The sequence below is a fragment of the Lithobates pipiens genome, unplaced genomic scaffold (assembly GCF_037356315.1).
Source record: "Lithobates pipiens isolate NorthernLeopardFrog02 unplaced genomic scaffold, aLitPip1_a1.2 Scaffold_35, whole genome shotgun sequence".
NCBI classification, from domain to species: Eukaryota; Metazoa; Chordata; class Amphibia; order Anura; family Ranidae; genus Lithobates; species Lithobates pipiens.
Window position 1 is genome coordinate 9,491,246 of NW_027507811.1, and position 18,089 is coordinate 9,509,334.

The 18,089-nt window shown below is 45.6% G+C and overlaps 1 protein-coding gene across 1 annotated transcript; it reads right to left on the reverse strand.

Annotated features, from left to right (window-relative positions):
• Positions 1–3,762: 3,762 nt before the first annotated feature.
• Positions 3,763–17,667, reverse strand: LOC143955709 (uncharacterized). The gene is made up of 6 exons (XM_077465825.1): positions 17,598–17,667; positions 11,639–11,747; positions 11,167–11,301; positions 10,813–11,037; positions 10,579–10,729; positions 3,763–5,720 (listed from the first exon to the last, which is right to left on the reverse strand). The coding sequence occupies exons 2-6, from the start codon at positions 11,720–11,722 to the stop codon at positions 4,573–4,575; spliced, it is 1,743 nt and encodes a 580-aa protein (XP_077321951.1). The 5' UTR covers positions 11,723–11,747; positions 17,598–17,667; the 3' UTR covers positions 3,763–4,572.
• Positions 17,668–18,089: the final 422 nt, after the last annotated feature.

The window sequence follows — 18,089 nt, forward strand, 5'->3', positions numbered from 1 at the left end:
AATGAACAAAACAAGATACAAAAACACAACACAATTACCAATAACAGCCATTAGCACCAAATAAAACTAATTAAAACTACACTACAAATAAAACATCCATACAATTAAAATACAACATAGAATAAATAACACAGATTAACCACTTGAGATCCGCGCTATTGCCAAATGACGGCTACAGCGCGGATCTCCTTTTCCGGGACTACGTCTATTGACGTCGTCCCGTGCACGAGCGGCCTGCGCGCCGCCTGAGGGGCGCGCCCGGCGCGCTCTGTGATCGGCGAGTCCATGAGACTCGCCTGATCACCGATCCGTGCAAGGGGTCGATCCCGTCCCCTTATCACGTGATCAGCTGTCAGCCAATGACAGCTGATCATGTGATATAACGGAGCCGGTAATCGGCTATTATTCCTTTGGGAATATATATACATATAAATACATATGTATACCAGTGTTTCTTAACTCCAGTCCTCAAGGCGCCCCAACAGGTCATGTTTTCAGGCTTTCCATTATTTTGCACAGGTGATTCCATCAGTTTCACTCCCTTAGTAATTACCACAGCCACAGCCAATTCATCTGAGGGAAATCCTGAAAACATGACCTGTTAGGGTGCCGTGAGGACTGGAGTTGAGAAAACCTGATATATACAGTATATATATATATATATATATATATATATATATATATATATATATATAAACACACACAATGTTCCAGTGTGGTTGTACAGTGAGTCAGATTAGTGCAGATCAGACTGGGGTTCTCGGCCATCCTGTGCCCCTAATAGACACAGGGTACATTGTACCCCTAACCATTCACCAAAAAAAAGCATCAATAAGAAAAAAAACACAAACACAGTTTTTGACCTGCAGACCCCCACAACCAAAGCCCAGGGTTGTTGGGAAGAGGCCCTTGTCCCCACCAATATGAGGACAGGGTACTTTGGGGTGGGGGGGGAATGGCAGCACCAATTTGAGGGCATGTACCCTGGTATGATTCAACCTTTCTGACCTGCTGCATACCCGGATAACGGTCTGGTATGTATTTTGGGGGGACCCCACGCCATTTATTTTTATTTTGACATGCGGTTCCCCATAAAATCCATGCCAGACCCAAAGGGCCTGGTATGGATTGGGGGGACGTCATGCTGTTTTTTTTTTTTTTTATTTAAATTTAATTTTTTTCTTTATACAGTAACTGTCAATTTTGCTGCAGCAGGTTCTATACACGGTACAGATGGGCCACTTTACAGGACGACTAAGGGGACTCCCCATGCTCTATATTTAAAGGAACTTTCAATGTTTCAATTTAAGCATCATTAAAATCACTGCTCCTAAACGATAAAAAAAATAAATAAAAAATTGCATTGATATCTCCCCCAGGGCAGTGCCCAGATCCCCATACCCTTTTTTTATGGCAAAAACTTGCATACAATGCCACGTACACACGATCAGAAATTTGGCCAGCAAAAGACCGATGAGAGCTTTTGGTCGGAAAATGTGACCATGTGTATGCCCCATCGGACGTTTGCAGGCCGAATTCCCGCCAGAAAATCGTCTGTAGCAATTCCAATGCAGTTAAATGCTTCCGAGCATGTGTCAAATTGTTTCAGAGCATGCATGTTTTTTTTGCGTGTCGGAATTGCATACAGACGAATGGAATTTCCGTCAAGAACTTTTCTTCCGTCGGAAAAATAGAGAACCAGCTCTCAATCTTTTGCTGGCGGGAAATTCAGACAGAAAAAGTTGGATGCAGCATACACACAGTCGGGGAATATCCGACCAAAAGCTCCCTTCGCACTTTTTCAGACGGAAATTCCGCTCGTGTGTGTACGGGGCATTAGTGAAAAGATACTGCTCCGATTTCTATAGTTACCACTAGAAGGCTCAGTCCATCATCTACCTGTGCAAGGACTTGGCTCATAGTTCTGAAGAAGAGTGCCCTCTTGTTTGTACATAGTTCTGGAGTTTCCCCCATACAGCTCCCTATCCCCCATCCAAGTTATCCAAAAATAAATTAAAAGACCAAAAAGAGAATACCTCTGGACTGTTTATTGAGCCAAAGGAGTGGCTGTGACTGTGTGCCTGGCTGGGGGAGGGGCAACTATGGGTAAATACCCAACGGACCTTAAATACCGCAGGTTTCTATGGGCGTACCGCAACATTTGGGGGCTTATCCGGGATTCCCCTGAAAGAAGTCACAGAGGTTGCTATTGGTAATTCACAGAAAAAAAAAAAAATGGAGGAGACTTTGGGCTTCTCCGGGGTAATTGTAAGTATGGGTTGGTGCAGGAATGTATGCTTTGAACCCATGAATCTCTGTAAAGTCGAGGGATGTCGTCAATATTATGAACGCACTGAAATAAAATCAATAAGAGAAGTGGTGGAGGTTTTGGAGTAGTGAGTCCGCTCTAGCAGCTCCGCTTTAACCACTTGCAGACCGGACCATTTTGCTGGTCAAAGACCAGACCACTTTTTGCGATTCGGCGCTGCGTCGCTTTAACTGACGATTGCGCGGTTGTGCGACGTGGCTCCCAAACAAAATTGACGTCCTTTTTTTTCCCACAAATAGAGCTTTCTTTTGGTGGTATTTGATCACCCCTGCGGTTTTTATTTTTTGCGCTATAAACAAAAATAGAGCGACAATTTTGAAAAAAACGCATTATTTTTTACTTTTTGTTATAATAAATATCCCCCAAAAATATATAAAAAAACATTTCTTTCCCTCAGTTTAGGCCGATACGTATTCTTCTACATATTTTTGGTAAAAAAAAAATCGCAATAAGCGATTATAGATTGGTTTGCGCAAAAGTTATAACGTTTACAAAATAGGGATAGTTTTATAGCATTTTTATTAATAATTTTTTATTATTTTTTTTTTTTACTAGTAATGGCGGCGATCAGCGATTTTTATTGTGACTGCGACATTAAGGCGGACACATCGGACATTTTTGACACATTTTTGGGACCATTGTCATTTATACAGTAATCACTGCTATATAAATGCAATGATTCCTGTGTAAATGACACTGGCAGTGAAAGGGTTAACCAGTGGGTGGGCAGTGTAGGGGTTAAGTGTTCCTAGGGGTGTGTTAGTAACTGTGGGGGGGGTTGGGCTTTCATTTAGTGTACACTGATCTCTGCTCCAATCACATGGAGCAGAGATCAGCGTCACTAGTTGCTAGGCAGAATAGAGAAATGTTGTTTACACAGCATTTCGTCTATTCGGCTGCTCCGTGAGACGATCGCGGGGATGCCCACGGCGATCGAGTCCGCGGGTCCCGCGACCAAACTCACGGGGGTCCCGCCGGCGCGCTCCCGATGGCAGGGCGGCATCAAATATTGGATGTACCTGTACGCCAATATGCCTGCCCGTGCCATTCTGTCGACGTATATCGTCGTGCGCTGGTCGGGAAGTGGTTAAAAAAAACATTGAACTAAAGGCTGTAATGTAACACAATAGGTAAAATGCCAAGAAGGGGCGGGAGGTGAATACTTTTGCAAGGCAATGTATTATTACAGCAGAAATGATGTCACATTATAATAACGCAACTCAAAAATCCAGCAACCTGCCGAGCAGAACGGGAGACGTTGATGTTTTCGAGGGATGAGAATGCAGTTGGTGTTCCAGAAACGCAGCTTGACCCCCTCACAACACTGGGCTGTTGGTTTGCAACTTAATTCATCGGAACCCAAAACAATACATAAACACGGTACAAAAAGAGATGGGCCCAAAACAGTATTAAAAGACATAAACATGTACATAGACTATTATGGAAGAACCTTTATTAATACATTATTATCGAAGAACCTTTATTAATACAATTCCAAAATATACCAATACTAGCGGACCGTACAAGATATAGATCGACCTCCAAAATAACGTTAGAGCTTAAACCTGGGCCACGCAAAAAAATAAAAAATACATTTTCGCTAACTATTTATACATATTTTAGTAGCCCGAATTCAAAAACTAAAGAAAAACATCCATACATTATAAATATAAGTACCGGAAAGGAATATAGGCAATATTTTGTGCCTGATCCCAGTTGACTGTAGCAATGATCTCAAATATTTAATTAGAGCTAGGGATCATGCTGGACTGGACCAGAAAGTTACCGATAGTTCTTAGGTGGCTCCATGGGTAAATGGTGGTGCTGATCTCCATTAGGTTTGGGCTGCTTACCTTACTGATATAGCGCTTTCGCCTCAGTAGAACCAATGCTTGATTGAGAACGAAGGAACGACCACCCGCTGTCCAAGATCATTGAACTGTTGGGGGGGTTTAAGTTGTTTATTGAAAAGCGTGAGAACCTACAGACTGAGTCAACGCGTTTCATGGGCACTGCCGTCACCATGACGTCTTCCATTGAAGCTCATGTTGAAGATCAGGGGAGAACATACAAAACGGCTACAGGAACTTTAGTGATTTCCTTTCAAAGTGTTTCTTCCATTATAAAGATCAGAGGAGCGCTCAGCCACGTGTTTTCTGAGATGTATATCAAGGTGTGTTGATCTCCCCGGTGTGAGATCTCGGATGTACGGCAAAATATGATCCATATAGAAGACATTTCCCTTACTCAGGACACAAATTCACCAAGGAGTTGGCGTGGGTTTTTCGATGTTGGGTAAGATAAGACTTTTGTGAAAAACATTTCCCGCACTCAGGGCAGGAAAACGGCTTCTCCCCTGTGTGAGATCTTTGATGTGTAGCAAGGTCGGCTTTCCGACGAAAGCCTTTCCCGCACTCAAGGCAGGGATAGGGTTTCTCCCCCGTGTGGGATCTCTGATGTTTAACCAGGTCTGATTTCTGCTTATAACATTTGCCGCACTCGGGGCAACCGTACGGCTTTTCCCCCGTGTGAGTTCTTTCATGTATAACAAGGTCTAATTTCCGTGGAAAGCATTTCTCGCACATAAGGCAGGCAAATGGCTTCTCACCTGTGTGCAATATCTGATGTCTGGCAAAGTTGGCCTTCTGCGAAAAAGATTTGCCACAGTCAGGGCAGGAAAATGGTTTCTCCCCTGTGTGAGATCTTTGATGAACAACCAGGTTTGATTTTCGTGGGAAGCATTTCCCACAATCAGGGCAGGAATACGGCTTCTCGCCCCGATGCAACCTCTGATGGCTAGAAAGATGGGCCCTCTGTGTGAAACATTTTCCACACTCAGGGCAGGTATACGGCTTCTCCCCAGTGTGAGTTCTCTGGTGTATAAGAAGTTCTGATTTCCATACAAAACATTTCCCGCACTGAGGGCAGGAATATGGCTTCTCACCCATGTGCAGTTTCTGGTGTGCCGAAAGATAGGACTTCTGAGAAAAACGTTTCCCGCAGTCAGTGCACGAAAATGGCTTCTCCCCCGTGTGAGATTTGGAATGTTCAACAAGTTCTGATTTACAAACAAAACCTTTCCCACACTCAGAACAGAAGTGAAGCTTATCACCCTCGTGAAAGCTCCGATATATAGAAAGAATTAGATCAGAGCTAAAAAGTTCCCCACATTCAGGACAGGAAAATTTCTTCTGTTCCTGAATTTTGTCCGCATCACCCAAAGTACGAGATAGGTCAGATTCAGAGGGATTCGATGGTCTATCCACACTATGAGCTTCACCGTCCATAGTTGAGCTTATTTTCTTTTCTACTGCACAGTCTTGAGTGATGTCCTCATCTTCCATTTTACATAAAGTGGGGTGTTCCATTGAGGGTTTCTTGATGGCGGATCCTGGAAAAATATAAAAACATCATCAATAGATATGAGAGGGTTAGTTCACTTCCATCAAGATCCCATCTGGATCAGGTAGATATGAGTGAGGAGATGTTCTCTGTGGATGTCCCAACCAGATGGGACTTTTCCCCCCTCTTCAGTCAAAGGTTCTTTGGTCCTCCTCCCAGATCACTTCTACATTTACACAGCCTTGTCAGAAGAGGAACCAATGGGGACTGAGAGGGGCATGCTCTTTACACAACCACAAGCCTAGGGCCTGGGGCATGTGATCTCTGATAAAAAAAAAAAGAGAAGAGTGTCATGGATGGGTTTCTAGGGTACACAAAAAGGAAGGGAATGAGGAGTAGCCCTCCATAGCTACATAGTTAGTCTGATTGAAAAAAAAAAAGACCATCTAGTTCAACCAATATTTTAAGCAAGTAAAACCAGTTATGGTACACGTGTCACAGCCGGGAATGCCTGGCGCCACCACTGTTGGGAGTCTACGTCCAAGCCTAGCTGGCTGGCCACATACAGGCAAATACAAAGCTTACATGTAATCTGGTGAACTTCAAGTGTTAGAGGCAGGGGCGGTGTAGCAATTCCTAAACACTTCTCGATTTCCTCAAGCTATCCTACAAGCTAGAATCCTGGCGTTATCCAACTTTTTCAGAACTGGCTCCATGCAAATCAAGCCATCCATATCTCATGCCTCTCGATTTATTGAGATATCGATGTGGGGTGGACTCTAACCCTTGGCCAATAAACCCCCTGGGGTGTTCCCTCCTCAGCCCTGAGGATGGTTCTGCCTTCTGAATTGGCCAGGGTTAAATGGGCCATGAATGGTTCTAATGGCTGGGTCGAGATGGAATTTTTTTCGACACCAGAGCATCATTCCAATCACAAGTCCAAACACCTAATGGCTGTCACAGTTTGGGGATCTCTCAAGGGTTCGCTACACCTGTTGGAAGGCAACATGGTTTAATATCATATTTCTGGAGTTTCTTTCTGGTTGATACAACCAGGTCTGGAATGTAACAAGTTGCACATCAAAGCTTTTGTAGCATATCAGAACCTTCATCTGAAAGATGCAGCACAGTGGTGTGGTGGGTAGCACTCTCGCCTAGCAAAAAAAAAGATAAATAAAAAGGGTTGCTGGTTCGAATCCCAACCATGACACTACCAGCCTGGAGTTTGCATGTTCTCCCTGTGCCTGCGTGGGTTTCCTCCGGGTACTTTAGGTTGAACTGGATGGGCTTGTGTCTTTATTCAACCTTGCTAACTATAACACGTCATGCCCTCGAGCTAAGGCTGGGGGGAAAAAAAAAAATTCACCAGGATCAGCGCTGACACCGCGCCCCGGTTCTGAGGTGCTGCGGGCAGGAGTTTTTAGGTGAGGCCACGGCTTCGGCCTAGTCCGCGAGGCCGGACGCCGTGGACTAGGCCGAAGCCGTGGCCTCGCCTAAAAACTACTGCATGCAACTCCTCAGGACCGGCGCGGTGTCCATCAAAAAAAAACTTGATTCGAAACTTGAATCTAGTTTTTATTTTTTTTTAAAGCGTAATTTTTTTGGCCGCCCAGCTCTCAAGGCTGAACAAAAGCTTGGCTCCTGACCAACTGGTGTGATGAGACTGAAATCCTTGTTGAACACTCTGCAAGCAAGCTTCAAAGAGGGCCGTGGCTGCCAGGATGATTGATAAAGATCAAAGGATCAACAACAGGCATTAAAGATGACCCGGGGGACATAGCAATGCTCCATGGACGAATACTGCCCCTAGAGGCCAATACAGCAGGATGGACAGAACTATAAAATATTTTAAGGACTGCCTCTTGGCAATATCTCATTGGAGACAGGAGGCTCGTGGGGTGTGGTTACGAGGGGGTCTGAATGCAGGGTAAAAGTGCACACAGAAGAGAGATCGATCCCTTTTCTCTCTTGCCTGATGGTTCTCTGAGCCTCATGACTCTCTGTTACCATCTTGAGCCCAGCTGGTGAGACAATATCTAGAGGAAAGCCTTTGCGATAAATATCTTTGATGTTCTTTTGTTATATGTTATATAAATAATTTCCCTTTAGTGTTTTCACGTTAACATTTTCCTATTTTCTTGGGAAATAAATAAGACTTTGTTTTACTGAGCAGTGTTTTTTTTTCATAGCTAACCTTATATGATTGTGCTTATCAACAGTTACATTATCTTGGCTCCTGACCAACTGGTGTGATGAGACTGAAATCCTTGTTGAACACTCTGCAAGCAAGCTTCAAAGAGGGCCGTGGCTGCCAGGATGATTGATAAAGATCAAAGGATCAACAACAGGCATTAAAGATGACCCGGGGGACATAGCAATGCTCCATGGACGAATACTGCCCCTAGAGGCCAATACAGCAGGATGGACAGAACTATAATATATTTTAAGGACTGCCTCTTGGCAATATCTCATTGGAGATAGGAGGCTCGTGGGGTGTGGTTACGAGGGGGTTTGAATGCAGGGTAAAAGTGCACACAGAAGAGAGATCGATCCCTTTTCTCTCTTGCCTGATGGTTCTCTGAGCCTCATGACTCTCTGTTACCATCTTGAGCCCAGCTGGTGAGACAATATCTAGAGGAAAGCCTTTGCGATAAATATCTTTGATGTTCTTTTGTTATATGTTATATAAATAATTTCCATTTTGTGTTTTCACGTTAACATTTTCCTATTTTCTTGGGAAATAAATAAGACTTTGTTTTACTGAGCAGTGTGTTTTTTTCATAGCTAACCTTATATGATTGTGCTAATCAACAGTTACATTATCAGAGTTTTAACAGACTAGCTAACTATAGGAATAGACAAGTCAATACGTATATGCAATAAATAGAGGGAATCCATAACCACCCTCTGATAATAATTTTCTAAAGCATTTATTTCAACACCCAAATTTGATTATTTTAAATCTGAGCGTAGCCAAAGATGTGTATATGATGAAAAAAAAATTATTGTCATCTCTCTGCAACAAATATTTTTAGATTTTTATGAAATCTTGATCTAAAGTCAATTGTTGGTAGATGATTTGGAGTCTTCTATGTGTATAGATAGGCCTTGTCCCGTGTGGGGCCCGTAGACAAATTGGTAGACATGCGCAATCCGTTTATTTCTGAATTTGTTTTTTTACGGGGAAATTCGAAATTTGGGAAATCCGAAAATTCTAAAATTTCCGAATTTCCTAATTCCAAATTTTTTTTTTTTCCAAAAAAAAACGAATGAAACGAAAACGAACACGTTTTTTGTCAGTGCACATGTCTACAAATTTGATAGAGGCTACCTTTGAGGCCTCAGCGAGGTGACAATCCATTTATCCCCGTGACAACGTCCTGTTGATGACGAAACGCGTAGGGATGGGGGAACGGCGATGCACTGACGTCACCGCAATACGCTTATTCCCAGAAGCAATGGGCTTTATTCGAAGGCCAGCTGGCCGGCTTGATACAGTTTGAGCAGATAAGATACAGCATAAAAAGTAAGTGCCCACTTGTCTTATGAGATGTAAATAAATGTGAAGGTTTTACACTATATGAGCTTTTGTTGTTCTATGGGGATTAATTTGCCATGCCCAATTTGACCTGTGCGAGGACCATTCCTGCTAAAGCTGAGGAGTTCAGTGCTTGCCATAGAGATCCCAGGCTGGGGTGATAGCCCCATAATAATTTTTGTTCTATCCTTATCTATACCTACAAGGATGTAAGAACGTCATGGGCAATCTGGGTGTCAATTCTGGTCTGCGAGCCTTGAAGACCCTTTTACCATAGAACAAGCGACCACGGGCCTTTCTGTTCTGGGGATACGCAGCACCGGAGGGAGCTTGGATCAGTATTATCTTTCTGGGATGAGCTTTGGGTTCAGGTCAACCATGAGTCGCTTGCAGTTGACCAAATTTGGCGAACTAAAGAGCCAGGTTGGCACATCTGCCGACCTTTTGACTGCTAAACGACATATTCACACGCGTCTCCTAAAAACCAAGGATGCTGTGCAGCAGCCTTGCGTCCTAGCAACCAGTGACGCGCTTTGTGGCTGCATGCATCATGGAAACCTATAATGCTGTGCATCACCGGTTGCTAGGGCACAGGTGGTCCACACAGTACCACTTGTTGCTAGGATGCAGGTGGTTGCCTGCACCCTAGCAACGGCTGATGTAGTGAAGCCAGATGCTTGGCTTCGAAAAAGCTTCCATAGACTTCAATAGGGTTTGCAGATTTTAAGCTTCTGTCGTGCATTTCCCTGAGAACTGAATGCAGGCCGGGTCACTCATGATTACTCCATACATTTAATCCCAACAAGGGAGTTTTTTTTGTTACAAATAAGTCTGTTAGAAGAAGAGGGACCGACCTAAGAAAGGCTCAATCTGTGTTATCATATCTGTGCTACTGTAACTAGGAGTGACACACAACCTAATACTGCCAGCTGAACCACAAATAGGGTATCAGTACAGGGAGGAGACCATTATCAGAAGGAACTTTTGATCCCTACCATAACTAGGATTGAAACACAACCTAATACTGCCAGCTGAACCACAAATAGGGTATCAGTACAGGGAGGAGACCATTATCAGAAGGAACTTTTGATCCCTACCATAACTAGGATTGAAACACAACCTAATACTGCCAGCTGAACCACAAATAGGGTATCAGAACAGGGAGGAGACCATTATCAGAAGGAACTTTTGATCCCTACCGTAACTAGGATTGAAACACAACCTAATACTGCCAGCTGAACCCCAGAACGAGTATCAGTAAAGGGGTACACCCTATTATTGGCTGATATCACTCAGCTCCCGCCCTACTCTGGACCAATCAGTGAGCAGTAACAGAGCAGAGATAAGAGAAGAATATATGATGGGTCACCTGTGCTGATCTCTGTAGGAGGTGACTTCATCATAATGTTCCTGTAGTGAGCCTTGCGTCCTTCAGAAAGCTCTCCAAACATACCATACTCATCATCCTCGTCTGTATACTCTTCTTTAACCACAATGTTATAATCCCTGAGGCTTCCACTCTGAATATATAAAAAAAAAACATTCATTGTAACAAACATGATTGTGTATAAGTTATATCAACTAGCGATTGTTCCTCATCTACCTGATGATGGTGGGGTTTGGTGGGACCTTCCTGTGGCGAATCCCGGGAATGCAGAGGACGGGGACATCTCTCTGGTGGGCTTCTGTAAATGAATGACTCCACTATGGTGTCCTGGAGCAGATCTTTGTGTTCTTTGGGGGACTCCTCCATCATCCCATCCTCTTCATCCTCCTCCTCAGTTATCTCTTCTTTAACCTCAACTTTAGAATCTCTCAGGTTTCCACTCTGAACATAGAATAAAAACGAATTGTAACAATGCAGATGCCGACGCACACACAATGATACAGTCACCATCCAGACACATCCCTTGTCTGTTACTGGATAATGTCCCACAATTCCCAGAATCCTCCTCACCTCTCCTGTCAGCAGCTCCATCATCTTCTTGGTGACTTCTAGAATCTTCTCCATGTCGTGTCTCTCAGGTTTTAGGGAGTCACATGGAGGCACTGTGATGGTCATATGATCACCGGACTTCACAAGAGGAAATCTCTGTATTGGAGAACCAATAAGAATATCATGTTAGAATCCCAGAATCCTCCTCACCTCTCCGGTCAGGTCTGTGTTTTATTAATAGAGTGATGTCATGTGACTTCCCAGAATCCTCCTCACCGGTCAGGTCTGTGTTTTATTAATAGTGATAAGAGTGATGTCATGTGACCTCCTCCCAGAATCCTCCTCACCTCTCCGGTCAGGTCTGTGTTTTATTAATAGAGATAAGAGTGATGTCATGTGACCTCCCAGAATCCTCCTCACCTCTCCGGTCAGGTCTGTGTTTTATTAATAGAGATAAGAGTGATGTCATGTGACCTCCCAGAATCCTCCTCACCTCTCCGGTCAGCAGGTAGATGATCTCCAGGGTGAGGTTTAGTATCCTCTCAGTCATGTGACCTTTGTCCTCCTCCATCCTCATTGGTCATGTGATCTATACAGGTTACCTGCAGACCAATAATTGATAAGAGAGTATTACCTGGACTGTGCTGGTTGTATAATATTAGGATGGAGATGTATGGGGGGGGGTAATATGAGGAACGTTCAGTTTAGGGTTTCCTATGTTTTTGGGGTCCAGGAGCCTCTTACTCTTTCGACTTTATGCCTAAATAAAACCTCAATCCTCCATGACAGGATGGACATGACGTGGGGGGGGGGCGGGTTTACTGGGTGTAAACTTAAAGCGGGAGTCCGCCGGGAGTTCCACCGTTTTTTGTTTTTTTTTAAAAGCCAGCAGCTACAAATACTGCAGCTGCTGACTTTTAAAATGAGGACACTTACCCGCCCAGCGCGCCCGCGATGTCGGCACCCGAAGCCGATCTCTCGATCGTCTCTCGGGTGCTGCCGCCGCCATCTTGGGTATGGGAATCAGGAAGTGGAGCCTATCGGCTTCATTTCCCGGTTCCCTACTGCGCATGCCGAGTCGCGCTGCGCAATAAGGACGGTCCCCGCCGCCTCTGGGATCCGTGTGTTTCCCAGCAGGCAGCGGGGGACTTTCGGAAAGGGGCGTGGATTCTGCAGAAAGGGGCGTTCCTTTCTGCAGAATCTACGCCGGAAGTGGGTGCAGATACCTGTACTGTACAGGTACCTGCACCCCCCTCACCCCTGAAAGGTGCCAATTGTGGCGCCGGAGGGGGGGGGGAGGATTCCAATGAGCGGAAGCTCCACTTTAGGGTGGACCTCCGCTTTAAAACATTCGACCTAACTTACTGAAACGGAAAAGAGCCACTCTTATCAAATATTTAGTCAGAGGCCATACCCATTACACACCCCCATTTATATAAACCATGATGACTTAAAGCCAAATCCCAAATAGCATTATGTTCTATAAAGAAGGTACATTCTTACCTCTCCATCTACCTTTGCCCCCGAAAACACGGCTCTGATGCAGACCAAAATCAATGAGAGGTCTTCTTCAGAAACCGACTCCTCCCAGGTTGTCCACCTCCTGGTCCCCCATGGTGGTTTTTCCAGCTAAACATCATGTCAATGCTGTGTCCTCAAGATCATGTCCATGTACCACATCCTGTAGCAATGGAAGGGGGGGGAGGGTCACAGGAGCTACCACAGAGCTCTGTGGAGGACCAGGAGATCGTCACTCCCCGGTTGAGTCCGTTTCTAAAGAAGACTTCAGCCGGCATCGGACCTCCATTCAGACAGGTGTAGTCCTCTTTTGGGGGGTTATGCGAAATGGTCCTCCCCAAACAAGATTTTGCACTAAACCTGGGGGGGTAAATAAGAGAACTAGAACCTTCACAAAGTTAAAGCGTGGGTTTGATAATAAAGTTGGCGGTGCCTCCACCCAGGATGGGGCCTCTGTCAACAAAGGGGATCCCCTTCTTGGGAAAATAACCTAATCAAAGTAATTGGGATCAGATGAATTACTGCAACCAGCATATAACATTAACCATAAGTATATAGATGTACACCAGTATAGAAATAATACTCGATTTGAATTTGAATAAGATAAGATTTGAATAAGAAGAAGAGATTAATAACAGTCAATACATCTCATGAACAAACAGCTATTGTTAGCAAAGACCCCGATAGGAGCCCTGGTGGAATTGTGCACATATACCCGGGTATGTATAGTTATTAATAAATTAACGAATGTTACATTTGCACGATATGGGAGCGCCTTGTAGTCGAAAAACCTAAAGACAAGATCCGTGATGTTGAGGATATCCTACAGCCATTGCCCAACCAGCCTGGAATGCAGCTTCTCACCAGCTAAACTGGAACTCAGAGTCAGCCTATCTACTCTGCATTTAGTTCCTAGTAGCATCTAATCGGTCATGCAACTGGACCTCTAACTACCTAAGGGACTGTCAGATGCTCTAGCCTATGCTGGTCATTGAGCCTTGAGCTACAACTAGCTATATAGAACCCCAGACCAGAAGGGGCAGGGTTACCCAGAATAACAGGATCTGCATATACATACAGTTGCAATAAACAGGTTCACCTACTAATATACAGCAAGGAAACCACTACATACACATAGTGGTTCACAGACTGAACTATCTGGTATAGTGCATGTGAGATAACAACAAGTGGACAGATACACCTGAATTCTGCATACAGCAAACCCTGCATACTCACGAACCCCCAAACCCTGCACATTGCGCACTCCCGAACCCCCAAACCCTGCACTTTGCGCACTCCCGAACCCCCAAACCCTGCACTTTGCGCACTCCCGAACCCTGCACTTCCACAAACCCAAAAACCCACGAACCCAAAAACCCTGCACTTTGAGCACCCCCGAACCCTGCGCACCCACGAACCCCCAAACCCTGCACTTTGCGTACCCCCGAACCCTGCACTCCCCTGAATCCTGCACTCTGCGCACAGCGCACACCCACTCTGTCCTGAAAGTTGTCAAATGTGGCAGCGGGGGGGGGGGGGGGAGGAGGGGGAAGCAAACAAAAGCAGAGCTTCCCCTTTTGGGTGGAACTCCACTTTAATCCCCTTTGATCTCAACAGTGCCTTCAAATAAAGCCCCCTTTTGGGGGGTTATGGGAAATGTGCTAAACCTGGAGGTAAATAAGAGAACCAGAACCTTTGTTATGTGCAAGAGTGGGATTGGTAATAAAGTTGGCAGGGCCCCCCCAGACAAGACAGGGCCCCCCCACCACACACAAGACAGGGCCCCCCCCCACACACAAGACAGGGCCCCCACCACACACAAGACAGGGCCCCCCACCACCACACACAAGACAGGGCCCCCCCCCCACACAAGACGGGGCCCCCCCCCACACACAAGACGAGGTCCCCCCCACACACAAGACGGGGCCCTCTGTGAACAGAGCGGATTCCCCTTGCTGGGAAATTAACCATCAATCTAATCAAAGTAATTGGGAGCAGAAGAACTTCTACAACCAGCGTATAACATTAACCATAAATACAGAGATATACACCAGTCTAGAAATAATACAAGCTTTGTATAAGAAGAGATCAATAACAGTCCATACATTCAATTTACAAACAGGGATTATCAGCAAAGGGCCAATAGGAGAACTGGTTAGGATTGCCACCTGTCCTGGATTCACCCGGACAGTTCGGGTTTTAGACCATGTGTCCGGGTTTCAGATTGCATGAAACCTGGACATATTTATTCACACTGAACTGTGGCTAACTGTCCTGGGCAGGAGGCACACTCTGCTACCCCCCCCCCCCCCCCAGGCAGCGGGATCTCCACAGAGTCAGGCGATCTGTTGATTCGTCACACAGAACACTAATCAGAAATGGCCGGATCCTCTGGTCCCCCTCCCACTAAGGAGGGAGGAAATTCCTCCATCCACCTAATTTGTGTGGATAGAGGAATCAGTTTTTTTGCATTTAGTCCACAAATCATATATATTGGAAGAGTTTTATTTTCTAATTATTGTTCTGAGGTTTATACATGTCTGTGAGAGACTTACTTGTGGCCCAGCATTGTAAGCATATTTTATGGGTACAAGACTGTTCGGGATTGGCTTGCAGAAAAGGTGGCAACCCTAGAACTGGTGGAATTGCGTACATATACCCAGGTATATATAGTTATTAATAGAAATACATAGTTCGTCAGGTTGAAAAAAGACATCTAGTTCAACCAAAAAAATAAAAAAATTCAATCCCATCTACACAATCCTATATCCACAGTTGACCCAGAGGAAGGCGAAAAATCACAGCAAAGCATGATCCAATTTTCTACAGCAGGTGAATGAAATTCCTTCCCAATCCCAGAGAGGCAATCCCATTTTCCCTGGATCAACTTTACCTATAAATGTTAGTACCCCGTTATAGTATGTACATTTAGGAAAAAAATCCAGATCTTTCTTAAGGCAATCTACTGAGCTGGCCAGAACCACCTCCGGAGGGAGTCTATTCCACATTTTCACAGCTCTTACTGTGAAGAAACCTTTCCGTATTTGGAGATGAAATCTCTTTTCCTCTAGACGTAAAGAGTGCCCCCTTATTCTCTGTGATGACTTCAAAGTGAATAACTCAACACCAAGTTCACTATATGGAACCCTTTACGTAATTGTACATGTCAAAATGTTTTGAGCATAGCCTCATAAATTAATGATCAATAAGAGATAAAATCGTACCATCATCCAAACTGAGATATAGAAAATTGGGAAGGTGGGAATGTGGGGGCAGTTGCTGATGCAGACCAGTACACAAGGACTCCCTCAATGAGGGAGGCTCATTGATAGAGGTGGGGAGGGGAGGCTCATTGATGGAGGTGGGGTGGGGAAGGCTCATTGATGGAGGTCAAGAGGGAAGGCTCATTGATGGAGGTGGGATGGAGAAGGCTCACTGATGGAGGTGGGGTGGGAAAGGCTCACTGATGGAGGTGGGGAGGGCTCATAGATGGAGGTGGGGTGGGGAGGGCTCATAGATGGAGGTGGGGTGGGGGAGGCTCATTGATGGAGGTGGGGTGGGGGAGGCTCATTGATGGAGGTGGAGTGGAGAGGCTCATTGATGGAGATGGGGTGGGAAGGCTCATTTATGGAGGTGGGGTGGAGAAGGCTCATTGATGGAGGTGGGGTGGAGGAGGGTCATTGATGGAGGTGGGGTGGAGGAGGCTCATTGACGGAGGTGGGGTGGGGGAGGCTCATTGATGGAGGTGGGGTGGAGGAGGCTCATTGACGGAGGTGGGGTGGAGAAGGCTCATTGATGGAGGTGGAGTGGAGGAGGGTCATTGATGGAGGTGGGGTGGAGGAGGCTCATTGACGGAGGTGGGGTGGGGGAGGCTCATTGATGGAGGTGGGGTGGAGAAGGCTCATTGACGGAGGTGGGGTGGAGAAGGCTCATTGACGGAGGTGGGGTGGAGGATGCTCATTGATGAAAGTGGGGTGGGGAAGGCTCATGGATGGAGGTGGGATGGAGAAGGCTCATGGATGGAGGTGGGATGGAGAAGGCTCATGGATGGAGGTGGGGTGGGGAAGGCTCATTGATGGAGGTGGGGGAGGCTCATTGATGGAGGTGGGGTGGGGTGGGGGAGGCTCATTGATGGAGGTGGGGTGGAGGAGGCTCATTGATGGAGGTGGGGTGGAGGAGGCTCATTGACTGAGGCTGGGGGGGGGGGGGAGTCATTTATGGAGGTGGGGGAGGGAAGGCTCATTGATAGAGGTGGGGTATGTTGATCCAATAGAAGAGCACTGGAGCTCCAATTGGCTGGGAAAAATAGAACGCCGGTTCTGAAAGAAAGGTTTCAGAACACAGAGCATTGCCATCTGTTGCGTATGGGGCTTTGTAGCTGCAGACCGGTTCCGGGTGGCCATTGTGACCCGTGTCCACAGTCAAAATAGTCTACAATGAGCGCGTGAGCATCAGAACTGGACCACGGAGCAATGGAAAAAAGTGGCCTGGTCTGATGAATTCAAGGATGGCTTGAGGAACATAACAAAAGAGTTTGAGGCATTGAATTGGCTTTCAAACTCTCCAGATCTCAATCCAATCAAGCATGATCTGTGGGATGTGTTGGAGAAATAAAGTCTGATCCATAAAGGCCCCACCTCGGCTTACAGGACTTAAAGGATCTGCTAATGATGGCTTAGTGCCAGATACCGCGCCGAGGTCTCCATGCCTGAACGGGTAAGAGCTATTTTGGCGGCAAAAGGAGGACCCACTCAATATTAGGTAGGTGGTAATAATGTTAAGGCTGATCAGTATAAACAGTTTGGGCAGTTAAATAGTATATTTATTTGTGCGCCCATCGGACTGCAAATAGGGCCATATAAGAACGTTACCGTGCGTATTAATTCCCAATAATGGACAGTGACAGGAGCTATGACAAATTAATATCATATTACCTCCTCTGCTGCCAGTCCCAACAATGTCTTCCCTCCTATTCCTCCCACATGGAACTTCCTTTGTGCTCTATATATCACTTCCCGTCTTTCCCTGACATCACTTCCTGTCAATTTTCCATAGAGACTTCCATAGAGACTTTCTGTCTCGATATAAGACAGATCACCACCTTGTGGAGCTCAGAGGAACTGCAGCCCCGAGAAACCTCTCGTAGCGTGAACACGGCCTAGCGCTGTGTGTGTATGAGATATATATCAATATATAACACAAACAATAAAGTTTGCAGTGCGACAACAACATATAAAATGTCCACTTCTGTGTATCACGCCAATTCAAAAATAAAAATTCAGTGTTAACCTCTTCCAGACCTCCCACAGCACATGTACGGGCGGCTAAGTGACATAACCTGTGCTTCGCTTAGCACAGCCACATTGGCGAGCCACTCCGACACCGATGTGTCCACCACAGCTCCTGGTAGCCGGTTGCTTTGATCA